We start from the raw sequence: 24,269 nt of genomic DNA, 5'->3' as shown, positions 1-24,269 counted from the left end.
AAAGTTTTATCTTGCTAAAAATATTTGGTTTCCTTGGGGCTCAAGTGAGTGAATAAAGTAGCCTGAGGCTATTATTACTTGTCATTGTGCACTTGACTCCAGGTGAGAGAGGCTCATGGAGTATCCTCAGCCTGCTTATTTCTGTGCCGTGGTTCTCAGCCCCACCCAGGTGTGTGTGTGTGAGTGTGTGTGTGTGTGTGTGAGTGTTTGTGTGGGGGGCATGTGTTTGTGGGACTGTATGAGGTATCTGATAATCTCCTGGGAGACGTGAAGACATGAAGCATGTAAGTCTGAGAGAGTCTGTTACTTGCCCCTTCCTTGATTCAGAGTTGTATTCTTTTTTTTTTTTTTTTTTTAAATTTTTTTTTTCAACGTTTATTTATTTTTGGGACAGAGAGAGACAGAGCATGAACGGGGGAGGGGCAGAGAGAGAGGGAGACACAGAATCGGAAACAGGCTCCAGGCTCTGAGCCATCAGCCCAGAGCCCGATGCGGGGCTCGAACTCACCGCGAGATCTTGACCTGGCTGAAGTCGGACGCTTAACCGACTGCGCCACCCAGGCGCCCCGATTCAGAGTTGTATTCTTAAGAATACAGCTCACTGTCTCCTCAAGATGCTTAAGAATAGAGAATATGCTGTTCATATAAGAGAAGCCATTTAAAAATACATGAAAATATACCTCAATCAAGCTGAAATTTAAAAAAAATACATAAAAATGCTCAATGGTCTGAGTAACCAGACGAATTTTCTGCTGCTTGAGTGAATTTTATTTTTTGATAGTTTGCTTTGGCTTTGTTTTGTTTTGCCTCTTGTCTCAGGATGTTGTATAAAAAGGAAGGGGCTGAGGCCCTGATTCGAATTCCTCTAATCAGAGGGCCAATTTTGCTTTCTGCTTCTCTAGCCAGGGTTGATGTGTGGTGACCTCAGAGTTCAGAGGTAAAACCTGACATTTCTATTTACAGTGGCAAATCTGAGCCAGGGTTGAGGATAGAGGAAGCTCATGGCTTCTCTTTGAGAGAGGATCTTGGATGATATGCAACCTAATTTTAGAAAGGAGGACTTCTCAGGGTGGCAAGATGCAGCATGGCCTGCACATGCCTCAAGGCCAGGGTTCTCCCGTCCTGGGTCAGTAAAGGCCTGGGTCATCAGTCAGCCCCTCACCTCCCTAAGGAAGTCTGGTGCCTGCAGCCTCCTTCCCCAGGCACCAAACCCCAGAGGAATCTCAGCTTTGCTCTTTCTTCAAGGCTGTACTGGGGAGCAAGGGCACTGGAGTTGGAAAAGAGATATTTGAAACTCTGGTATCATGTTTCATAAGCAATTGAATGATGATCCTCTCAACTCTGTAGTGAAGACAAACCCAAAATGAAGTGGGTGGTGGCAGGGAGGGCCTGGAGGTCCCAAGGCCTCAAAGGCACTTGCACATCAGCTGTTGCAAGAAAGTATCTCGGGTGAGAACATACAGGCTACTGGACTTCGGAGTTGTGTTTGGCACAGGAGGTTCCTGGCAGTTTTCCATTTCAGCCAGCATGACCCTGAGTTGTGACCATTGAATGTGGTAACTCATTGAATGGTCTGGTGTTTACTGTGGGTCTTGTGATCTTGCTAGAGCCGAAGGAGTACATGGCCCTGTTTTCCTCTCCCCTCCAACCTTCCTCCTTCCAACCGCATATTCTGGAATTAAATATTGATTGAGAGACAGGAAGATAATGCTTCTTTTAAGTAAATATGGGCTGAAATAAAAAGAGAATGCAAGGAAATGGAAAGTAAAGTGGCCAAAATAAAATGTGTTCGATCTAGTAAATAGACTTGATGACTGAAAATTAATTCTGAGTGTGATGGGGGAACAATCCTTGTAAAGAAAATGAATTAAGAAAATTTAAAATATGAAGGTGAATATAACAGATACAAAAATAATTGTTTTAAAAGAAGAAAACAGAACAAATGGATAGGAGGCAATAATGAAAAGTATGTTAGAAGAAAATTGTAAAACATGTCCTAATCTTGTAGCTGTCTCATGTTCTCATTCAGCTGAATCTGGTCTTCAACTACACAGGGGCCCCTGATCCCTTCTAATTTCTTCCAGAACATCACTTGACTCTTATTTTGTCCATGTGGTCCATCATTTCAGCAACATATTTGCTGATGCACACAACTCCCTTATTCTTTGTCCAGCTTCTGATTAAAACAACAGGCAAAACACTAACTCTAAGCAAACCCTACTTTCTCCCCTTTCTCCCTCTGCGCTGAAGTAACTAAATCCGCTACAACTTTGCAGATGGAAGCCATTGGAAATCCATGGTATCAAACCTCAGCTGGGACTGAAGCACTATCTTGTTCCCATGCATCACAAAGCCATTTCAAACCCTGGAAGTTCTAGTAATTTAAATACCTATTTATCAAAATGTAACCTACGATTAAATGGCAAATGCAAACAGAGAGAAAAAAATGCAGCATTAATGAAGAAGGGCTAAAGTTTATAATATATAAAGAGTTTTTACAAATCCATAAAAGATCGGTGTCTCAAAGAATAGTAGCAAAGAACAAGAATCAGCAGTTTGCCAAAGAAACAATGCAAATTGCTGATAAGACACACACAGCTTGAGTTCTAGCAATTGAACAAATGCAAAATAAAAGCAATGAGTTCATATTTTTATTTTATAAAATTCTCAAAGATTTGAGTGATTATGTATATAATTTCAATTTTGGAGACAGTGTGGGGAAGTGAGTACTCACAGTGTTATGGAATTGTAAATTGCTACAACCTCTCTAGAGAATGATTTGGGAACATCTGTCAAAAGCCTTAGAAACATGTGTGTCATTTAGCCAGCAGTTCCACATCTAGGAATTTATCCTAAGGACCTAACTAGGGACATGGGCAAACATTTTACTATGAGAACAATTGATCTCAGAACTGTTTATAATAGTAAAAAATCAGAAAAATGGGTGAATATTAATTGAAGCAGAAAGATGTGCTGTTGCGTGAATAAAGCCTGTTACTATATAGTATACACAATATAATCCCATTTATATTTCTATATTCACATGTATATGTAACTACATTTTACTGCAAATTATATCTGGACGTTGGGATTTTATGAGTGCATTTGTGCATTTTTAATTTTCTTTTGCTTAGCTGTATGCTTAAGTATTCTATACTTCATTGATATCACTTTTGTAATAAATAATGTTATTTTATTGAAATTTAAGATTTAGAATTATATCATACATATATTTTAAAAATTACTACTCCCTTATTCTTTTCTGACTTCTAGACCTAAGTATCTAAATACCCTGAACATTACCACTTGGGTGTGCCATAAGCATTTCAAATTCAACCTGGCCTGCAATGGAATATTGTCCTTCTTTTTAAATTGTTCTTTCTTTGGTGTACCATCTAGAGCATCAGTTTTACCAGAAATACGATTTCTAGTCTTTGGTATACCTTATTCACTGCCCATATACAATTGGTTAGGGTTGATCCATTTTGCCTCTCAATGTTTCTCATATGGGTCCCCTCCATTTTATTCCCACCATCATTGAATTGATCCAAGCCCCACTGAGTTTTTGCTTATCTTATCATAATGATATTTTCCATGGTCTGCCTGCCTTCAGTCTTGCTTCACAGACTGTGTTTTATAGCAAAATGATCTTTCTGAACTGTAGCTGTGATGATGATGTAATTCTTTTTATTTTTTAGAATACTTTAGAATACTTATTATCTCTGGGATGAAGTTCAAGCATTTTTGTATGTTTTAATAATTAGGATTGTTTTAAGCTGCAAACAATAGAAAATCTCAACTGGTGGCCTAAACATATAAGAGTTACCTTACCTTCATAAGAAGTTTGGAGGTAGGTGGTCCATTGGCTCAAAGATGTAGGGACCAGCATCTCTGTGATTTTCATGTTCTTTCTATTATGGCTGCACAGTGGCTGCTGTCACTCTTGTCCTCATTCAAGACGGTTAAAAAAAGGAAGGATGTTCCAGTAAATCTCTTCTCATATTTCATTGGCCAAAACTTTGTTACATGACCATTTAGCTGAAAAAAATGACAAAGCTTTTTCAACTTTTAGACCAGTGACTCATAACCAGGTGTGATTTTGCCCTACAGGGGATTTCAGGAAATGTCTGGAAACACTTTTGGTTGTCACAAATGGGGTGGGGTGGGGCTACTATTAGCATCTATCAGTGGAGAAATGTCCTATGATGCACAAGACAACCCCCACAGCAAAGAATTAACTGGTCCAAGAGGTCAATAGTGCTGAGGTTGAGAAGACATGCTCCAGAGGCAAGTAAGGGAGAAGGGATTTGGGGATAGTGTAAGTTCTCCAACCTGCAGTTTCTTATGTGGCTTACCAGGGCTTTTAGTGCCTGAACTTGACTTCTCTGTGCTGTCATTTAGTTGTAGACCTCCCTGACCAACACCTCACTCCAATTATTCTAAGCCACTTGCTAGGCCTTTTCTGACCTCTTTGCCTTTGGCAGTCATTTCCTTTCCCAAGAATTCTTCCCTTCAGTCCTCGACTGGCTAGCTCCCTCGCAGTCTTCAGGGTCTGCTATTTACTCTCTTTGCTCCCCCACCCTGGCTTAGGTGTGCTCCTCACACATGTTTTGTTTCCCTTGATCTCAGCACTTGGATTGGAGGAGTTAACATTTCTTGTTTCAACTCTGTGCAGCCAACCCCTTGGGATCATAATAATTTATGATGAGGATAATAATCTCATTAATAGTAATAGCCTCATGAATAACTTCTAATAGGGTTAGAAAGATTAAATGGAATGATTGCTCTTTAATTTAATGTTTTGAATTGATAATACATTCTCCTGCTCACTCTTCCATTTCCTTTAGTTTCTTCCTTAAAGTCACCTTCTCAGTTAAATTCCCTCTGGTCACTCCACCTGCCTGCTCCCCTCCAGCACACATCTGACACTTCCTACCCTCCTTCCTATTTTTACTGTTTTCTTCTCCTTATCACCTTATTACCATCTAACATACAACTATTTTATTTGTTTATTTTATTTAATATCTCCCTGAATAGACTACAGGCTCCCAGGAACACTGGGGTTTTTGTTTCTTTCCTCAGCCTCTAGAATAGTGTCTGGCACCTATTAGATGCTCAACAAATCAGTGAATCAACGTGGCTCCATGATCAAACAATATAAAAAGATACATAGTGAGAAGTTTTAACTGCCCCTCCATCCAGTCCCCAAGTTTGACCTATCATCAGGCTTCTCTGCATCCTTCCAGGGTCCTTTGTGCACAGGTAAGGAAATATGAACATACAGTCTCATTCTCTCCCCTTTTATACACAGGTTGCATTTCATACATACTGTTTTGTACTTTGCCTTTTTCAGCGAGCAACCAACGTATCATAAAGATGTGTTATAGCAGTGTATAGAGAGCTTCCTTATTCTTTTAGACAACTATATCCTGTTCTTATGTACAGATGAACCATAATTTAACCAGTCCCCTGCTGATGGCCGGTGAGAGTGATTAAAATCTTTTCAAATGGGCAACAGAGTTGCAATAAATAAAACAAACCATGGCATATACACATGTTCAAGTTCATTTGTAGAATAAGTTCCCCAAAGTGGAATTGTGGGATCAAAGTATGTATAAATTACTAATTAAGTTAAATATTATCAAAGCGCCACTTATGAAGGAATTTTACCAATTTACTCTTTTTAAGATGCATAAGAAGGTCCTGCAACAGTATTTCCCAACTGTTGGGTTTTTGACAATCTGATAAATGAAAAATATACATAAATATCATTTAATTTCTGTTTCTCTCGGCCATAGGTCAGGAAACCTTTTCTGTAAAAGGTCATATAAACAGAGAACAGTCTCTCTGTTCTAACTGTTCAACTCCTGTGTTGATAGCATGAAAGCAGACATAGATAAAACATAGATGAAGTGGCTGGCTGTGTGCCAATAATAAAACAGATGGTGGTCAGGTTTGGCTTATGAGCCACAGTGTGCCAATTCCTGCTCTAGGTGAGCATCCTTTCATATATTGAAGGGCCATTTGTATTTCTTTTTCTGTGAACTGTTCGTATCTTTTGTCCATTTTCTTTATTGGTTGGTCTTTTTTCTTAATGCTCTTTCTAGAATGCTCTTTATGCACTAGCTCTTTGTCTCTGTTACATATTTCAAACATTTTTCATAATTTTGGCATTTGTCTTTTAACTTTGTTTACAATAATTTTTTTCAATGCAGAAGTTTTGGGGATCATTTTTTCATTTAACTAATATTCTTTGAATATGTAATTATAAGTACAGTGGTGTGGACTATGTGTAGTTCACTAGAATTTGAATCATTTTTCCTATGAGACTGGCTTGAGAAAGATTGTCTCTTAACAGTGAGGGGACCTAACCCACCATAACTCAATTAATAGTCACAAATTTGGAGCTTGGAGAAAGTACCATAGTTTCTGTTCTGTGTAATCCCTCTTCTGGAAATCCTGTGAGAGTTGAGAACCTTTGTGTCTTTAGCCCAGAAGGCACTGTAAACTAACAGTAAATTTTTGTGGAATAAAGTAACCTTTTATTGACCTATAATATTTGAACAAATTTTAACAATTGGAATATACTCTCCTGGAGAGGGTTTGGTAAAAGTAGTACTTTCATTCACAGCCAATGGCAAGAAAATTTAATGTACTACTTTTGAAAAGCCACTTGGTGATATGTATCAAGAGGTATAAAAATATGTATCCCTTCTAACACAAAGATTTCTTTTCTGAGGGGGCGCCTAGGTGGCTCGGTCGGTTAAGCATCTGACTTTGGCTCAGGTCATGGTCTTGGGGTTCGTGAGTTCAAGCCCTGCATTGGGCTCCGTGCTGACAGCTCAGAGCCTGGAGCCACTTCAGAATCTGTGTCTCCCTCTCTCTATGTCCCTCCCTCGCTCATACTCTGTCTCTGTCTCTCTCTCTCTCTCAAAAGTAAATAAACATAAAAAAAAAAAAAAGTACTTTAAAAAGAATGATTCCTTTTCTGAGAATGCATTCTAAGGCAACACATGAAACAAACAAGCAGAAAAGGAAGTAGTGTTACACGCAGAAGTACTCTGACTATACATTTGTCCAAACTCACAGAATGTACAACACCTAGAGCCCGAATGTAAACTATGGACCTTGTGTGATTATGATGTGTCAGTGTTGGTTCATCAACTGTAACAAAGGTACCGCTCTGGTAGGGGATGTTAATAATGGGAGAGGCTATGGGTGTGTGGGGGTGGGGAGTATGTGGGAAATCTCTGTCTTTTCTTCTTAATTTTGTTGTGAACCTAAAACTGCTGTAAAAAGTCTTAAAAGCAAACAAAAAACCCATGCAGATAAAAATATATAAACTATATAAATATAATGAAGTAAATATAAATAAATATGTACATATTCATATGACAGGAAAAAAAACCAGAAGAACATTCACTACACTACACAGTATGTAGTTATATTCAGGTTGTGAGCTTATGGTTGTTTTACAAATTTTTGTCATTCCCTACTCTTTTAATGCTATATACACACATACATGTACATTTATATGTATGCACACATATATACACCTACATACATCTATATACATGTTAATCAACATACAATAAGTTTATTAACTGGACTTTTAGAAACTGTGTATTCATGATTTAATTCAATAAATATTTGTGAGATACACATAATGAGCAAGGCAATATGCTAGATGCTCTGGAAATTCAAAGTGAATCATGTGGATTCTGCCCTCAATTTTCTCACTGTTATATGGGAAAAATAGTAGTTATATAACTGATTATAATACAACTACATAAAGTGCTGCCTAGATTGGAGGGGCTAATTAATCACACTCTTCCTTCCGGACTCAAGGAGTCAGAAACACATCAGAATAGGGTACTGACTATAGCAGTGGTTAAGCCACAACAGAGAATGTTCTGGGCCTTCTACCTAGCTCCCCTTAGTCCTGGGGTGATACGATGGCAGGTCTTTCCTGCCGCAGGTGAAGAAAGGTGAGCAGGGTGGATTAGGATGATGGGTAAGGGAACAGAAGGCCTCTTTCGGGGAGTGCTTATGGCCTGGATGGCCTCAAAAAGGTGAGGATGGCCTCAAAAGAGGTGAAAGCAAGGGAGTATACTCCAGAGCCAGCCTAGTGGGGCAGGGATTCTCCAATATTCCCTCTTCCTGAGGAAGAACAAGTCAGGGATGGAAGAAGGAGGGAAGCTTTCTCCAGCATTTCAGAAAGGGCAGAAGTGTTAGTAGGAGTCTTCACTTCTTTATGGTGAGGGACAGAATCTCATAAAGAGGAATCCTTGCAATGCCTGAAGAGTTCAGAGAAGAAATGATGCTGAATACTCCCTGATACTACAAAAGCCCTGTTACTCTCTTTAAAACCTATTTGTAAAACTTTTTTTCTTTGCAGTCAAGGGATTGCAAGCTTTGAGGCCAACAAGAAAAGTCTAGGCAGGAGAACCAATTACACTTGCACGGAGACCAGCTGATCTGGCCTGGGCTGCTTCTGCTCTTTTGCAGAGTTTGCTGGGCATGGTCTGACCTCTGAAGGTGCAAATGAAATTAGTCCCAGGACCTCCACATAGAGCCTTTTCCTGCTCATGAAAACAATGACCCTGCAGGAAGCAAGATACAGCAATACATTTATTTTTATTTACTGAGGGAAAACAACCGGCAATAGCCCTCCCCACTCTACTTCCTGGGCAATTAACAGCTGTCTGGATCTGGCCAAGACCAGGGTGGATCATTGGCCAAGAGGAAGTGACCTGGAGCAGAGATGAGAAAAAAACAACCACGATAGAGCTACAGTTTCGATTTTTGCAGAAGCATGATGAAGAAAACCAAAACAAATTATATCAGCTGTGAAAATCAACCCTGAGTCACCTCCTCAGGATCCAGTGAGGCCCAGTAAACTCCCTCGCTCTCTCTCATTGCTTTTGCTGGGCTTCTCTAGGAATCCTTGTCTGAGACTGCTGTAGGCAAAAAAGTATGTTTTCTGGTTGGAGTAGCAGGACAGGATGGACTAGTTAAGCTGGGGAGAGGGGAGAATAGTGGTTCCCAAGATAAAGCTCAATAACCATCTTCCAAGTTAACCTATGTAATGGGAGGCTGTGAGGGCAGGGTGTGAAAAACATGGAGAAATACATTCACAGGGAAGAAAGGGTGGGATGAGAAAAGGAAGGAAGGTAAGGGAGAAAGGGAAAGAGGGAGGAAAACAGATAGATTAGATGGATGGAGGGATGGATGGGAGGGAGGGAGAGAACTCAGAAGGAAGGAAGAGAGGGAGAGAAGGAGGAAGAAAATAAATAGAGTGAGTTATTATTTATTGAATGCCTATCTTTGTCAAGATCATGGATAATCCCTTTATGCTGGTCATCTGTAATAGCTTTAACCCTTACCACAATTCAGTGGGGTAGGTAAGTGGTGTTTAAGAAATGACTTAGATGAGGCTTCAAATTGATGCAGTTCTGCCCAATGGTTTTCCATCTTGGTAAAAGCATGGATTTGGGTATCTTTTCTAGAAAGCCTCCTCAGAGCCCCATATCTGAACTTTAGCTTTCCACTTACCTTTATGTTTCCAGAGATCCCTCTTTATGCTTCGTAATAATTCTTCCCTTTGGTCCTGGAATGATTGGGTCTGCTTCCCTGCTGGTCTGCTCCTTAAGGCAAGAGCTGCCTCAGTTCACTCAGTTTCTGCTGGATATCAACCAGACAGAGTTCAGTTTCATCCCCCTTCACTGAACATGTATTTATTTATATCAAGCAATTAATTCTTATTAGATATAATTGACATAACATTGTATAGATTTAAGGTGACAAGGTGTTGACTTGTCATATTCATATATTGCAGTGTGATTACCATCATAACATTAGCTACCATGTGTCTCACGTCCCCTAATTATTATCTCTTTTTGTGTGTGTGTGTGTGGTGAAACAATTAAGTTCTCTTAGCAACTTTGAAGCCTGTAATACAATATTGTTTTCTGTAATTCACTATGCTGTGCATTAAATCCCCAGGACTTATTCGTCTAGTGGTTACAAATTTATAGCCTTAAACAACACAGCTACGATTCTCTCATTCTCTAGCCCTTGTTCCATCACTATACCCTCTGTTTCTGTGAAGAGGGCCTCTTTAGATTCCATATATTAGTGATAACATACAGTATTTGTCTTACTTTGTCTGACTTATCTCAATTAGCAATAATGTACTCATGGTCACAACACATTTTCTTTATCCATTCATCTGTTGATGGACACTTAGATTGTTTCCATGTCTTGGTTATTATGAATAATGCTGCTGCAAACATGGGAATGCAGACATCTCTTAAAGATAGTGATTTCACTTCCTTCTGTTTCCCTGTTCATTTCAATAGATGTAGAAAATGCATTGGCAAAATACAACATTCTTTCATGATAAAATCCTCAACAAATTGGGTATTAAAGGAACATAATTAAATATGATAAAGGCCATATATGACAAGCCCAAAGCTAACATCATGGTCACTAGTAAAATATTGAAAGCTTCTCCACTGCGTACAAAAGATCCACCATTTTATTCTTTATAGTTTTGATGTCACCATTTACCTCTTTTTACATTGTGTGTCCATTAATAGATTGTAATAGTTATAGTTATTTTTAATACTATTTTCCTTTAACCTTATACTATCATTTAGTGGCTAATACGTGATTCTGTTACAGAATTAGAGTTTTTAAAATCAGACTGCATATTTACCTTTACCAGTGTGTGGTATACTTTCAAATGTTTTCATGTCACTAATTAGCATTTTTTCACTTCAACTTGATGAACTCCTTTCAGCATTTCTTGTAAGGTAGGATAGCCTCAGCTTTAGTTTCTCTAAGAAAGTCTTTATTTCTCCTTCATATCTGAAGGATAACTTTGCCATATAGAGTATTCTTGGCTGGCAATTTTTTTCTTTCAACACTTTAAGTATGTCATTCTACTCTCCCCTGGCCTGTGGAGTTTCTGCTGAGAAATCCACTGATAGCCTAATGGGTGTTCCTTTATAAGTTACACTCTTTTTTACTCTAGATGTGCTTAAGATTCTTTTTCTTAATTTCATTATAATGTGTCTTGGAGGTGTTTTTGCTTTAAGATAATAGGGTGATCTAATAGCTTCATGAACTTGGATGTCAAAGCCTCTTCTCGGTTTTTGGAAGTTCTCAGCTATTTTTTTTTTTTTTTTAATTTATACAGAGAGAGAGAGCACACATGAGCAGGGGGGAAGGACAGAGAGAGAGAGAGAGGGAAAGAGAGAGGAACTACCAAGCAGATTGCATGCTCGGCATGGAGCCTAATGTGGGGCTTGATCCCATGACCCTGGGATCATGAGGTGAGCCAAACTTGAATTGGACACCCAACCGACTGAGCCACCCAGGCAGCCCTCAGCTATTATTTTAAAAATAATCTTTCTGGCCTCTTCCTCCTCTCTTCTCCTTCTGGAACTCCGATTATGCTAATATTTGTACATCTGACTGAATGGTCAGGTCACATAGTCTTTCTTCACTCTGTCATTTTTTTTCCTCTGTTTGCCTTTGATTGGGTTATTTGAAAACAACTGGCTTCTAGGTCACTTATTTTTGTCTTCCATTTGATCTACTCTGCTGCAGATTCTCTCTATTGCATTTTTCATTTCAATCATTGAATTCTTCAGCTCCAGAATTTTGTCTGGTTCTTTTTTAAGGTTTCTATCTCATTGCTAAATTTTTCATTTTGTTCATGTATTTTTTCCCTGATTTCATCGAATTGTCGTCTGTGTTTCTTTATAGCTCATTGTTATTTTGAATTCTTTACCTGCTAGATCATAAGATTTCATGTCTTTGAAATCTTTATTGAAGGATTATTATCTTTTGGTGGTGATAAGTTTCTTGATTCTTCATGTTCCTTATAGCTTTGTGTTGCTGCTTTGTCTTTAAAGTAAAAGACACTTCCTCAAATCTTCACTAGTTGCCTTCAGATGCAATATATTGTTCATTGATCCTGTTTTATCTGGACTTGCATTTATACACCTGCTCCACACTTCTTACTCCCTCTTGTGGCAAAATTTTTAAAGCTTTTATGTCTTTTCTGGATCTTCTTACAGCTCACCTGGCTGGCTACTAGAAACCTCCCTTTTGTTTTCCAGAAGGTGGTGCTACAGCTCAAGTTTGTGGTTTCTCTCTTGCCCACAGATCCTTGTCTATTTTTCTGATAGCACTCTAGTTTACCCAGCTTTCTTTTGCTGCCAATCTTGGAGCCTGAGTAAGGAGCCACCTTAGAGCAAGGGAAAGTGTAGGTTTAGCACTTGGGGCATGAGGGGTGTCTGTCAGCTGGTGGAGAGATCCTTGGCTGACGTTCTCCCAGTGGATTGTGGGTGGACTTTCTCCAGACATCCTGAGTGCAGTCAGCATGAACCATGTCTCTTTAATGCCCTTTGATAGTCTTATCTGTCTCTTTCCCAATTTCTTCCCTCCCCTCAGTCATGGGGATCCCACTTTAGACTCTGGATGTTCCTGGAGGGAAATGGGTTTTTCCCTGCTGTATCCAGCGTAGCTGGGGTAACCAGGCACTCACACACAGCTCTCATTTCCCCCCACAGAGTGGTGCCACCGGATAGTTCAATTCTGTGCTGTCAACTTGGAGGGGAGGGGCAATGCTGGAAAAGTTCCTTCAAACCCCTTTATTGTTTGTTTGTTTGTTTGTTTCCTTAAGCGATGTTCTGGAACTGTTTCATCCAAGTCAGCACTTTTCAAAATTTTCCCCAAACACAACTGGGAAGGATTGGTGTTGGGGTTGCTAGTTCCACAGCCCAAACTGAAGTCTGTCTGTGGTCCATTATGGGATGATCAGGTGGGCGAGACTCCTCCCGGGTTTCTTGGGCTATGTTGTTGGATCACAAGACTCCCACAGAGACACTTTTGTTTGTGGATGGATGCTTAATTAGCTGTTAAAAACAAGAGACACAAAAAGTAGGGATATGTTACACTGCTATGATATTGATGTCATTTCCTTTTCACCACATATACGTTGTTGACTACTCTTGCATCTACTATTAGTGTCCTCTGTTTTCTTCACTCCTCTTCATACCTCTAATTTATATCTATTTTATTCACATAACTGTCTTTTTGGCAGGAGTTTTGGAGAGAAGGAGGTATCATAAACACATGTGTTCGATATGCTGTGTTTAGACTGATAGAGCCTTTTTTTGGGGTACAATTTAGGATGCATAAAACTTCAAAATGCCTATGTCCTTTGATGCAGTTATTCTATTTCTAGGTAACTAACCTGTAGAAATAATTCTGCATGTGTATAAAGAGATGTGTACAAGAACACAAGCACGTTGACTCTAGCATTGCTCAAAATAGTAAAAAAAATTGTAAACCACTTATATTGATAGTATTAAGGAAATGGTTAAATAAACTTTGATATGTCCATGCTACAGAACATGGTGCAGCAGTCAGAAAGAATTCTGTTGACATATCTGGAAAGTTCCCTAAAAAATATTCTTAAATTAAAAAATATATATATGATACCACTTACATTCTTTAAAAATCTACAAAACAATGTGTATTTTGATTCATACGTACAAGTGAATACAGATTATGGAAAACTAATTTGTTGATGGCAATCTTGGGTCATATCACATTGATTATGCCCTGTGACTCAAGGCCAGGCATGCCTTGAGTATGTTCTCATACTTGCCTAGAAAGGGAAGGTTATTCACTCCAAGTCTCTCATCCTGTTGAGCACATCATACAGGGATCATCATTGGGCTCACTAAGCATATTGCACATCAACAGAATGATTATTTTCTTTTCTCACCAAGGAAAAGTTCAAATTTCTCCCCCACAAATTACCTGATGAGGTTATTATAAACTACCTACTCTGGCCTTTCAGTCTGTGATTGTATAAGCTATCTATTGCTGCAAAGCAAAATACCTCAAAACTTAAAGCTTAAAACAATACACATTTATTATCTTGTCATTTCTGTGGGTCACGAATCTGAGACTGGCTTAGCTGCAAGGCCAGGGCTGCACCAGGAGGGCATGGTTCACTTCCACGTTCACTTGCATGGCCGTCGTCATGATTCAGTTCCTTCCAGGCAGTTAGCCAGAGGCTACACTTAGTTCCTTGCCATGTGGGCCGCTCTATAGAGCAGCTCACAACATGGCAGCTGGCTCCATCAGAACAAGTGAGTGAGAAAAGTCAGAGAGAGAGAGAGAGAGAGAGAGAGAGAGAGAGCATAAGCAAATTGGAAGTCAGTCTTATATAACCTAATCTTAGACTCATCCATCACTTTTGCCATATTCTATTTGTTAGAAATCCTTGACTGGGTCCAGCCCATTAGGTCCAGCCCTCAAAGGGAAGGGCTTGTGCAAGAGTCTGAATACTAAGAGGTGGGGGGGGGCGGGGGGGGGCGGGGAGCATCTTGGAAGCTAACTACATTTGTCGACTGGACCTGTAATGGTATAGTTAGAATAAGGGAGGCAGCTATCCTTGGTTTTATTTATAAATTTGTTGTCAAGAAGAAGAGGAAGAAGCAGGAGCAACTGCTGCTGCTTACAGCTGTGATTAAAAGGTTATTCAGGGGTTGCAGGAGCATATTCAGAAGCCAAGAATTTTCCCATATAGGCAAAAATGGGCTTTAAGCACAATACATCTATGAGAGAGAGAAAGAAGAAACAGAGAAATTGAGCATGCACACGAGTGGGGGAGAGGGTCAGAAGGAGGGAGGGAGGGAGGGAGGGAGGGAGGGAGAGAGAGAGAGAGAGAGAGAATCTTAAGCAGGCTCTATGCCTAGCACAGAGCCTGCTGGATATGAGGACTGTAAGACCATGACCTGAGCTGAAAATCAAGAGCCAGATGGGCTTAACCGACTGAGCCACCCAGGTGCCCTTAGACACATACATCTCTTAAGCAAATGACATCTAAGTACACTTGTGCTTATAATAGGTGTTAAATAATACTTTTCTTTCTTTTAACTTTTTTTCAAAATTATTTCAAATTTAAAGTTGCAAGGATATAGGAAAAGAATCCCATACACCCTATACCCAGATTCAGTACTTGTTGATAATTATGTTCTGAATACAGTATGCAGTTTGTCACATAGGAGGGCAATATGTGTAACCATCGGAACTTTGAGATGTGCTGAGACGTGTGCAAGGTGGGCGGGAGCTCTGTTTCCTCTGCGCATCTGGAGTCGACATCACTAATGCCTCTGTTTCCTCCCGCAGAAAACCCCGAGCGCGCAGCTCTGTACTTTGTCTCCGGCGTGTGCATCGGGCTGGTGCTCACTCTGGCCGCCTTGGTGATGAGGATCTCTTGCCACACAGACTGCCGGCAGCGTCCCCGGAAGAAGTTCCTGCAGGACCGAGACAGCAGCAGCGACAGCAGCGACAGCGACGACGGCAGCTCGGACACGGCGTCTGACATCTCCGTCAGGAGACACCGCCGCTTCGAGAGGACTTTGAACAAGAACGTGTTCACCTCGGCCGAGGAGCTGGAGCGCGCCCAGCGACTGGAGGAGCGGGAACGCATCATCAGGGAGATCTGGATGAATGGCCAGCCCGAGGTGCCCGGGACCAGGAGCCTGAACCGCTACTACTAGGAGCGGGAACGGATGCCCGCGTCTCTGGAAGCCGCTGCGGAGGACCAGGGTCCGCCGGCAGGGTGGGCACAGGGCTGAATGCAGTTCTGCTTAAGCCCTGGGGGCAGAGATAAGCAGGACACGCCCATTTCCCAGACAGGAGGACTCATCTTTCCTTTTCGATTAAATTCATGGAGAAGTAGAAAACCCAAGTCAGTTCATCAACCTTTCCAGGTCTTGGAACGGTGCTGAAAACCCTCTCCAACAATGTGGGTGGAGATTAGAGAAACGGGACTGTGGTTTCTCTTGATTTCTGAGGATCTCAGAAGTTTCTGCAGACTTCATTGCTTTGTGTTATTCCTTTACAAAAGGAAGATTTTCATGGCATGAAGGCTAGGAATAGCAGGGTGAACTTAACCCAGTAAATGCAATTTTCTAAACGACCCCATGCTATGGAGGTGATTCTCATCCAGATAGCATGATTTATGCTTATTATTTAAGGCTGATTTTTAAAAATCTCGTGTTGCAATGGCAACCTTGTCCATTTTAACTGGCACCTCAGGGATTAAAATCCTATTTTTTAGTATAGCTCCCACCTCATTCATGAAGATGGATAGAATTAATGTATTATGGGAGATGTGTCAGTGAACTAGAAAATATCAATAACCTCAAAGGATGAAGGGTTTTATTTTAAATAGTTTATAAAATATATATTAACATGCATATTTGAAGATGCTGCATAAGAATAAAAGATGTGTCTCCCCCTGCCTCCCGCCCCTTTGGAGGACAGAAATTTTGTTATAAATCTAGATACTCATGATTTGAAACATTTTGTTAAAAAAACAAGTTTGAATTTCCAAGAAAAGAATGGGAATGGGAGATGAGGAATAAAGCCAAAATTAGGATGAGATAAAAAAAAATAATAAATACTACATAAAATCTTTTTTGTTTCATGTCCATCTCTGTGGTTATATTTACCTTAAATGGCAGTCATTTCATAGGTGGCTATGGTCTTTTGCCAGGCTCTTTTAATAATTGGGGAATTAGGAGGAATGGAGAAACTGGAGAATAAAGAAATGGCCTTTGTGTGACTAACTAGGGACTTTTTTTTTTTAACATTTTTTAAAGTTTATTTATTTATTTTGAGAGAGAGAAAGCATATGCACAAGCAGGGGAGGGGCAGAGAGAGAGAGAGAGAGAGAGAGAGAGAGAGATTCCCAAGCACCTCTGCACTGTGAGTTATAGGTCTGTTGGCTCCCTTCTCTTGACATGCAGTGTGTTCCTTAGTCTGTTCCAGTGCTCCTGACCCTTCCTACTGAGAGTATCTCCATTGGCACCCATTGGTGTCATCAGTATGTCTGAAAGAATGGTCCTGAGACTTCCTCTGCTGGGGTCTCTATTGCTTTAGCAACCCACTGTCTATGATAGGGACTTGGTGGGCTGTCTTAAGAAGTGAATGATCACAAAGCTCTGTTTGCCCAGGGGACAATATAGTTAGCTTGAAACCTTGGTGGCTGGTCCGATTATACCATTTTGGGTTGCCTCATTGGCTAGTAACAACTGCCAAAAATCTTGTTAAATCAATGTCTTTGAGTCTGGGTTCCCACCCTTGTGCTTTCAGTACCTAGGCAATAATTGCCTGGGCTTTAGGTTAACCTCATCCATCTCCATCTCTGTCTTTTAGAAAAGTGAAACATTGAGGTGTCTTCATCCCCAGGATTCATCCAAAGCTGACAACAGGGAAAGATATGACCCTCATTAAGCAGGAGCTAAGGGGGCAGTGGTAAAGGTGTTTGGGAAGGTTCTGGGTCATCTGGTTTTCTTAGTCCAATATCCTGATGCCTTTCTGGCAAGTCCATATAAGTTCCCATTTTGAGGGCGGTGGGGGCTTTGCCTAAGGCACAAAATACTAGATAACAGTTTAACCCACTGCTTCACTTTCATATACCCAGGATTCCAGCTTTCAGTCAAAGATAGGGAGGACTTACATTCCTTATCTTGACCCAAGCAGTTCTACATTTAGGTCTGTCACTCCTGGTTCCAGTTTCTGCAGGAGGCCACATTCATTTGCAATAGAATGATACCCAACTTAAGGGCATTTATTGGTTCATACAACTGGGAAAGGTGAGGTTGGATCCGGCTTCATGGATGATGGGGTCCAGCTGCTGAAACAAAAGTTTGTTCTTTCTCAGCTCTCACCTCTGTTTCTCTCTATTGCTGGTCTCATTTTCTTCTCCTTCAGAAGAAACTGTGACATATGTAGACCAACGTAGTGTATTGGATTAATTGCTACTGACCAAGCATCCATACAGCCACAAGTGGGGTGTGTGTGTGTGTAGGCAGTTTCACAGTTTACTAAGCTCAGGAGACAGCATGGCAAGGATGCTTCTGATGCAGCTTCCCTGGTCTTCCATGTTTCCTCAGAGAAACACCGGCTGACAGTTAAACATCTGACATATTAGGAAGCATAGTCACCCTAGGAAACTCCCACCAACTTCCTTTAAGAGTCTCTTCCTACACTGTGAGGCACAGGTAGTCACTATCAACTCATGGCACATCTCAGCCCCCTCAGCGGAACCTTCACTAATGGCAGGGAGTACACTCCAGGCGCTTTTGGATTTAACATCATCCCAATACAAGGACACAAGAGGAGAGAAACATCTTGCTTCAAGGTTCAAGATTAAAATCACAGGGAAGGACTACTTGGCCTGGCTTGTGTAGTGTGCCATTCTAGGAGTTTTACCATTACAGGTATTATATTTAAGTCGTTAGGGATGCCTGGGTGGCTCAGTCAGTTGAGTGTCTGACTCTTGATTTTGGCCCAGGTTGATTCCAGGGTCCTGGGATCAAGCCCCATGTCAGTCTCTGCACTGAGTGTGGAGCCTTCTTAGGATTCTCTTTGTTTCTTTCTCTTTCTGCCCCTCTCTCTGGTTTTCACACACTCTCTCTCTCTTAAAAAAAAAAAAAAAAAAAGTGATTTTCTCATGGTCATGAGATTGAGCCCCACATCAGGCTCTGAGCTGATCATGGAGTCTGCTTAAGATTCTCTCTCTCGGGGCGCCTGGGTGGCGCAGTCGGTTAAGCGTCCGACTTCAGCCAGGTCACGATCTCGCGGTCCGGGAGTTCGAGCCCCGCATCAGGCTCTGGGCTGATGGCTCAGAGCCTGGAGCCTGTTTCCGATTCTGTGTCTCCCTCTCTCTCTGCCCCTCCCCCGTTCATGCTCTGTCTCTCTCTGTCCCAAAAATAAATAAACGTTGAAAAAAAAAAATTAAAAAAAAAAAAAGATTCTCTCTCTCCCTCTGCCCTTCCCCCCCTTATGTAAGCTCGCGCTCTCTCTCAAAATAAAAAAATAAATATAATAATTAAAAAGCACACTTAAGTCTTTAATCCATTTTGAGTTAATTTTTGTAAGTGGTATGTAATAGGGCCCAATTTCATTCTTTTGCATGTAAATATCCAGTTTTCCCAGCATAATTTATTGAAGAAGCTATCTTTTTCCTATTGAGTATTCTTGGCTCCCTTGACAAATATTACTTAGCTATCTATGTGTGGGCTTATTTCTAGACTCTTGATTCTGTTCCATTGGTCTATGTGTCTGTTTTTGTGCCTGTATCATACTATCTAGATTTGTAATATGATTCGAAACCAGGAAGTGTGACACTTCCTGCTTGCATTTCTTGCTCAAGCTTGATTTAGCTATTTGGGGTCTTTGGTGGTTCCATATGAATTTTAGGATTTTTTTTCTATTTCTGTAAAAAGTGCCTCTGGAATTTTGATTGGATGCATTGACTCTATACATGGCTTTGGGTAGTATAGACATTTTAATAATATTAATTTTTCCAATCCACGAACATGGGATATCATTCCATTTATTTGTGTCTTCTTTAATCTCTTTCATTAAACTCTTATAGTTTTCCAGGTACAAATCTCTCACTACTTAGTTAAATTTATTCCGAAGTTTTTAATGTGTTTGATGCTATTGTAAATGGCATTATTTCCTTTATTTCTTTTTCAGATGGTTCATTGGTAGTCTAGAGAAACACAACTGGGATTTTTGTACTTTGATATTATATCTTGCAACTTTACTGAATTTGTTTATTAGTTCTAAGAGTTTTTTGGTGAAGTCTTCTAGGTTTTCAATATGTGACCTGCAAACAGAAACAATTATACCTCTTCTGTTCTTATTTGGATGTCTTTTTTTTTTTTTCCTTTTTATTTCCTAATTTCTCTGGCTAGGACTTCTAGTACTTTGTTGAATAGGAGAGCTGGAAGTGGGCACCCTTATCTTGTTCCTGATCTTAGAGGAAAAGTTTATTTTTAAGTTTATTTGTTTATTTTGAGACGCAGAGAGAGCACAGGGGAGGGAGAGAGAGAGGGAGAGAGAGATTCCCAAGCAGGCTCTGTGCTGTCATTGGGGAACCCTACTTGGGGCTCAAACTCACAAACAATGAGATCATAAGCTGAGCTGAAATCAAGAGTCAGCCGCTTAACTGACTGAGCCACCCAGGTGCCCCATTAGAAGAAAAGTTTTTAACTTTTCACTGTTGAGTATGATATTAGCTTTGGACTTGTCATATAAGGCTTTTTTAAAGTATTTATTGAGAGTTTTTATCATGAAAGGATATCTTTTTTTTTTTTTTAGGTTTATATATTTATTCTGAGAGAGAGAGAGACAGAGAGAGCACAAGCTGGGGATTAGCAGAGAGAGAGAGGGAGAGAGAAAGAACCAAGCAGGCTGAGGGACGATGGGGGACTTGATCTCTTGAACCGGAACTGTGAGATCATGACCTGAGCTTAAATCAAGAGTCAGAGGCTTAACCAACTGAGCCACCCAGTGCCCCATGAAAGGATATCTTTAAATTCTTATGTTTTAATTGGAGTTACTTTATATTCATTGAGGATATCCATCCATCTCCCTTTGCAATAATTCATGTTAGATTCAAAGTTAACTTATTCCTGCCTCTCCTCTTGTTATACGAATTTTTTTCACATCTATTTATGTTTCTCATGGTACTTCTTCCCTTTCATTCTCATATTTTATTTACATGTATACATTGCTAGCATTCACTGTGTTGAAGCAAAATGGCAGTGCTTCCTGCCTATCCCCATAGCTTTTCACAACAGTTTCAGCATCTTTCTTATCAGAGTGGCTGTTCTGATAAAGGCAGCTAAGCTTACTCTTCTAATCAGCTTTGGGCAGAACAAAATTAGCCTCATTTATTATGTCTTTCCTCATCGCCTCAGCCTGTATTGAGATAGCACAAATTGAAAAATGGACCCCTCTTAAAAATGGTAATAAAAAAAAAAATTGTGGGCAGAAAGAGGTGTCAATCTTCTAATTGCCTACCAGCCCAAATCAGTCTGTATAGGTCAGGATACTTTATTTCTTTGCCCTAAATATTGGATTTAATATTTAACAAACGTAGAACCACTAAGTATCAGGCTTCAGGGTTAAGAGTCTCCTCAGGTATACTTGAAAATCTGCATAATGACCTCACTTTATCATTAATTGTAGATTTGGAGATTCATGAATTTTTCTTTACGTTTTAAATATACGAATTGCTCTTTCACCCTGGGATAAGAATATCTTCCTTATATTTTCCAGATAGAGTCAAATATTCCTTTGTGTCCCCACTGTTCCTTTCACACTCACACTCTATGTGATTTTTGTGCATCTGCCTTTGTGCCCTAGCTTTTAAGCCCCTGGTAGCTGTATGATACCTTACTCACCTCTGTATTCTCGGTGTGCATGCAGGACCTGTAACACAGTAGCTTCTCATCAGTTTTGAGTTAATGAAATAACACAAAACCTCAGAGAATGGGAAACAGGGCTAACTGCAATGTGCTGTTCTACAGAGTTTCAAAGCCTTAACTGTTTGCAATGAAGATGATTTTCTTAAGCTTATGAAGTTCTGCCTTATCTCCTTTCATTTACTCTTTCCTCTTCTGTTAACCATTTTCTTGTCTCTTTCAACTGTCGGATCTCTCCCATCTTCTTTACATTAACTCAGCTGTGACCAGGTGGTGGGGCTTTCTAGGCACTTTGCAAGTTTAATCCAGCACTGAGAGTCTTACAAAATTCTTACAGGTTTACAAGGAATGGGCATACCTTCTTGAAATTGCAACAGCTATTCTTAACGTCATTGATAACTAGTTTTCCAGTTCCCTGGGCTTGAAACAAATAAAGGGAAACTTTTAAATCAGGCTTAACCACTGGGAGTGTGTCTCTTGTGTCTCCCAAATAGTCACCTCATCTATCCTTTATTATTCCTACTTTCAAGATCATCTTGGCCTCACTTGATCTGAGGCACTTGACCTTCAGTTGCATTTAAAAATCTCCTTTCTATAGGAAAAAACATCATTTGGTCCCTGAGAGAGGGAACTGCTGTAAGAAAGTCTCTTTTCCTGGCTCTCTGCTCTTTCTTGGTTTCTTTCTTTCATCAGTGGACAGAGATCAGGGCCTAAAAGTGGTATCGATGAAATTCATCGATCTTAATTAATGAAAGCCCTTCCAGCTCCCATCTGAAGAACACAGGAGCTTCTGAGGCTCTAAGAAGAAAGATTTCTCTGGGCCCAAGGCCAGGCCCCATATGTGGGAGACTGCTCAGAATTGTGCAATCAACTCCACATAGTCAAAAAGACCAGGAGATGAGCTAAAATCCATCCCTTCTACTCCCGAAAATTTGTGTTTTTATCCATAGTCTCCAGTCTTTTCATGGAGAGTATTTGATGCCTTAGACTGTGTTACAACACCAAGTCTCATATATGTCTTTGGAATGGAAATATTGTTATTTACTCAGTGTACTACCTGGATATTCCCTAGTGAATTCCTTGAATGGAAAGAATGCATTTCTGAACCAAGAACTTCTGATAGAAAGGAGAGATACATAAACAAAAAGACATTTTCTCCTTATGATATTACTGTTATTTTGCAGAATTAGACTTTTGAGTATCCAGGACTCAAGGGGCTATTCCTACCTTTTTGAATACGTCTCCAGGTAGCCAATTTATTAGTGTGTATTGAAGGATATCTGTAAGTGACAGAGGCAAAATAAAGTAGAAGTGATTTAGCTGAATCACACGAGCTTCTAAGGAAGTGCTTTGTAAGAGATCATAAAGCAGAATTCTACAAACTGCAGCTTCTGGGCCAAATTCAGCATACTACCTGTTTTTGTACCACTTACAAGCTAAGAATAGTTTTTATATCTTAAAATAATTACACTTTGCTTTATTTCATTTATTTTTAAAATTTATTTATTTTTATTTTTTTTTAATGTTTTTATTTATTTTTGAGACAAAGAGAGACAGAGCATGAGCAGGGGAGGGGCAGAGAGAGAGGGAGACACAGAATCTGAAGCAGGCTCCAGGCTCCAAGCTGTCAGCACAGAGCCCGACGCAGGGCTGGAACTCAGACTGTGAGATCATGACCTGAGCTGAAGTCAGACACCCAACCGACTGAGCCACCCAGGCACCCCTAAAGTAATTACATTTTAAGTGGTTATGCATGCACCTACATAATATCCTCAATTTTGCTTGGGGCACCTGGGTGGCTCAGCCAGTTGAGTGTCAGACTTTGGCTCAGGTCATGATCTCGCAGTCTGTGAGTTCGAGCCCCGCGTCAGGCTCTGTGCTGACAGCTCAGTGCCTGGAGCCTGCTTCAGATTCTGTGTGTCTCTCTCTGCCCCTTCCCTGCTCACGCTGTCCCTCTTTCTCTGCCCCTCCTCCACTCATGCTCTGTCTCTCTCTCCTTCGGAAATAAATGAACATTAAAAAAAAATTTTTTTTAAATCCTCAATTTTGCTTGACCCACAAAGCCTAAAATTTACTATTTGGTAAATTTATTATTTGGTTATTTATGGAAAAAGTTTGCTGATACCTGCTTTAGCATAATCATCTGGAAATATCAACAGAGAATAGGATAAATGCAGACTTCTATTCCCTCCCCAACTGTGGCAGGCTGAATAATGATTCCCTAAAGATATCCATGTCCAGATTCTTGGAACCTGTGATTATGTTACCTTACATGACAAAAGAGACTTTACAGATAGGATTAAATTAAGGGGATAATTGATATAGGAGATTATTCTGTATTTTTGGGGTAGGCCCAATGTAGTCACAGGGTCCTTATAAGAGGGAGGCAGCAGGGTCTAAGGCAGAGAGGATATGTGATGAAGAAGCAGAGTTTTCAGGGATGTGGCCATGAACCAAGGAATATGAGCAGCCTCTAGAAACTGGAAAAAGAACAGATTCCCCCCTGGAATCTCCAGATGGAACCAGCCTTGTCAACCCCTTGATTTTACATAAGGCTCACTTTGGACTTCTGAACTCCAGAAATATCAGATCATAAACTTTGTGTTGTTTTAAGCCACTAAGTCTGTGGTAGTTTGTTACAGCAGCAATAGGAAATTGATATGTCTATCAGCCTGTGCTCCTTGGATTGTAGAAGAATTATAGGCTTCACTATAGAGTCTCAGACAATATACAGCATGCCAATAGACAAGCTGGGTAAGAGGAAGAGGTGCAATTGAAGAAGAAGTTTAGAGTGTAGAACATGTAGCTGATTGCAGATTGATGGTTTTAGAGAGCATTTGGAAAAGGCACCCAAGGAAGAGCTCAATTGTAATCAGTTAGGGAAGGAGGAACTGCCAAGAGGAATGTGGCTGAAAGTCAGGGGGAGGTAGATGATTGGCAGACCTG

The 24,269-nt window shown here is 40.3% G+C and overlaps 1 protein-coding gene and 1 long non-coding RNA gene across 7 annotated transcripts in view; one reads left to right on the top strand and one right to left on the bottom strand.

Moving 5' to 3' along the window:
- The window catches only part of LOC123581017, a 28,487-nt gene extending 18,827 nt beyond the window's left edge, over positions 1-9,660 (bottom strand). Inside the window, exons 1-2 of the long non-coding RNA XR_006703555.1 lie at positions 9,556-9,660; positions 3,832-4,038 (exon numbers count right to left, since the gene is read on the bottom strand). This is a non-coding gene — a long non-coding RNA (uncharacterized LOC123581017). The remainder of the gene's footprint in view (positions 1-3,831; positions 4,039-9,555) is intronic.
- Positions 1-16,515, top strand: part of EVA1A (eva-1 homolog A, regulator of programmed cell death) — a 47,135-nt gene extending 30,620 nt beyond the window's left edge. For 5 of the 6 annotated variants that reach the window (XM_045446625.1, XM_045446626.1, XM_045446627.1 and 2 more), the window contains one exon: positions 15,220-16,515. In XM_045446625.1, coding sequence (XP_045302581.1) covers positions 15,220-15,593 — 374 coding nt within the window. In that variant the 3' untranslated portion in view covers positions 15,594-16,515. The remainder of the gene's footprint in view (positions 1-15,219) is intronic. The other variant, XM_045446630.1, reaches the window with a different exon arrangement.
- Positions 16,516-24,269: the final 7,754 nt, after the last annotated feature.

The sequence above is a fragment of the Leopardus geoffroyi genome, chromosome A3 (assembly GCF_018350155.1).
Source record: "Leopardus geoffroyi isolate Oge1 chromosome A3, O.geoffroyi_Oge1_pat1.0, whole genome shotgun sequence".
Classification (NCBI taxonomy): Eukaryota; Metazoa; Chordata; class Mammalia; order Carnivora; family Felidae; genus Leopardus; species Leopardus geoffroyi.
This window is presented reverse-complemented; position numbering and strand designations above follow the sequence as displayed.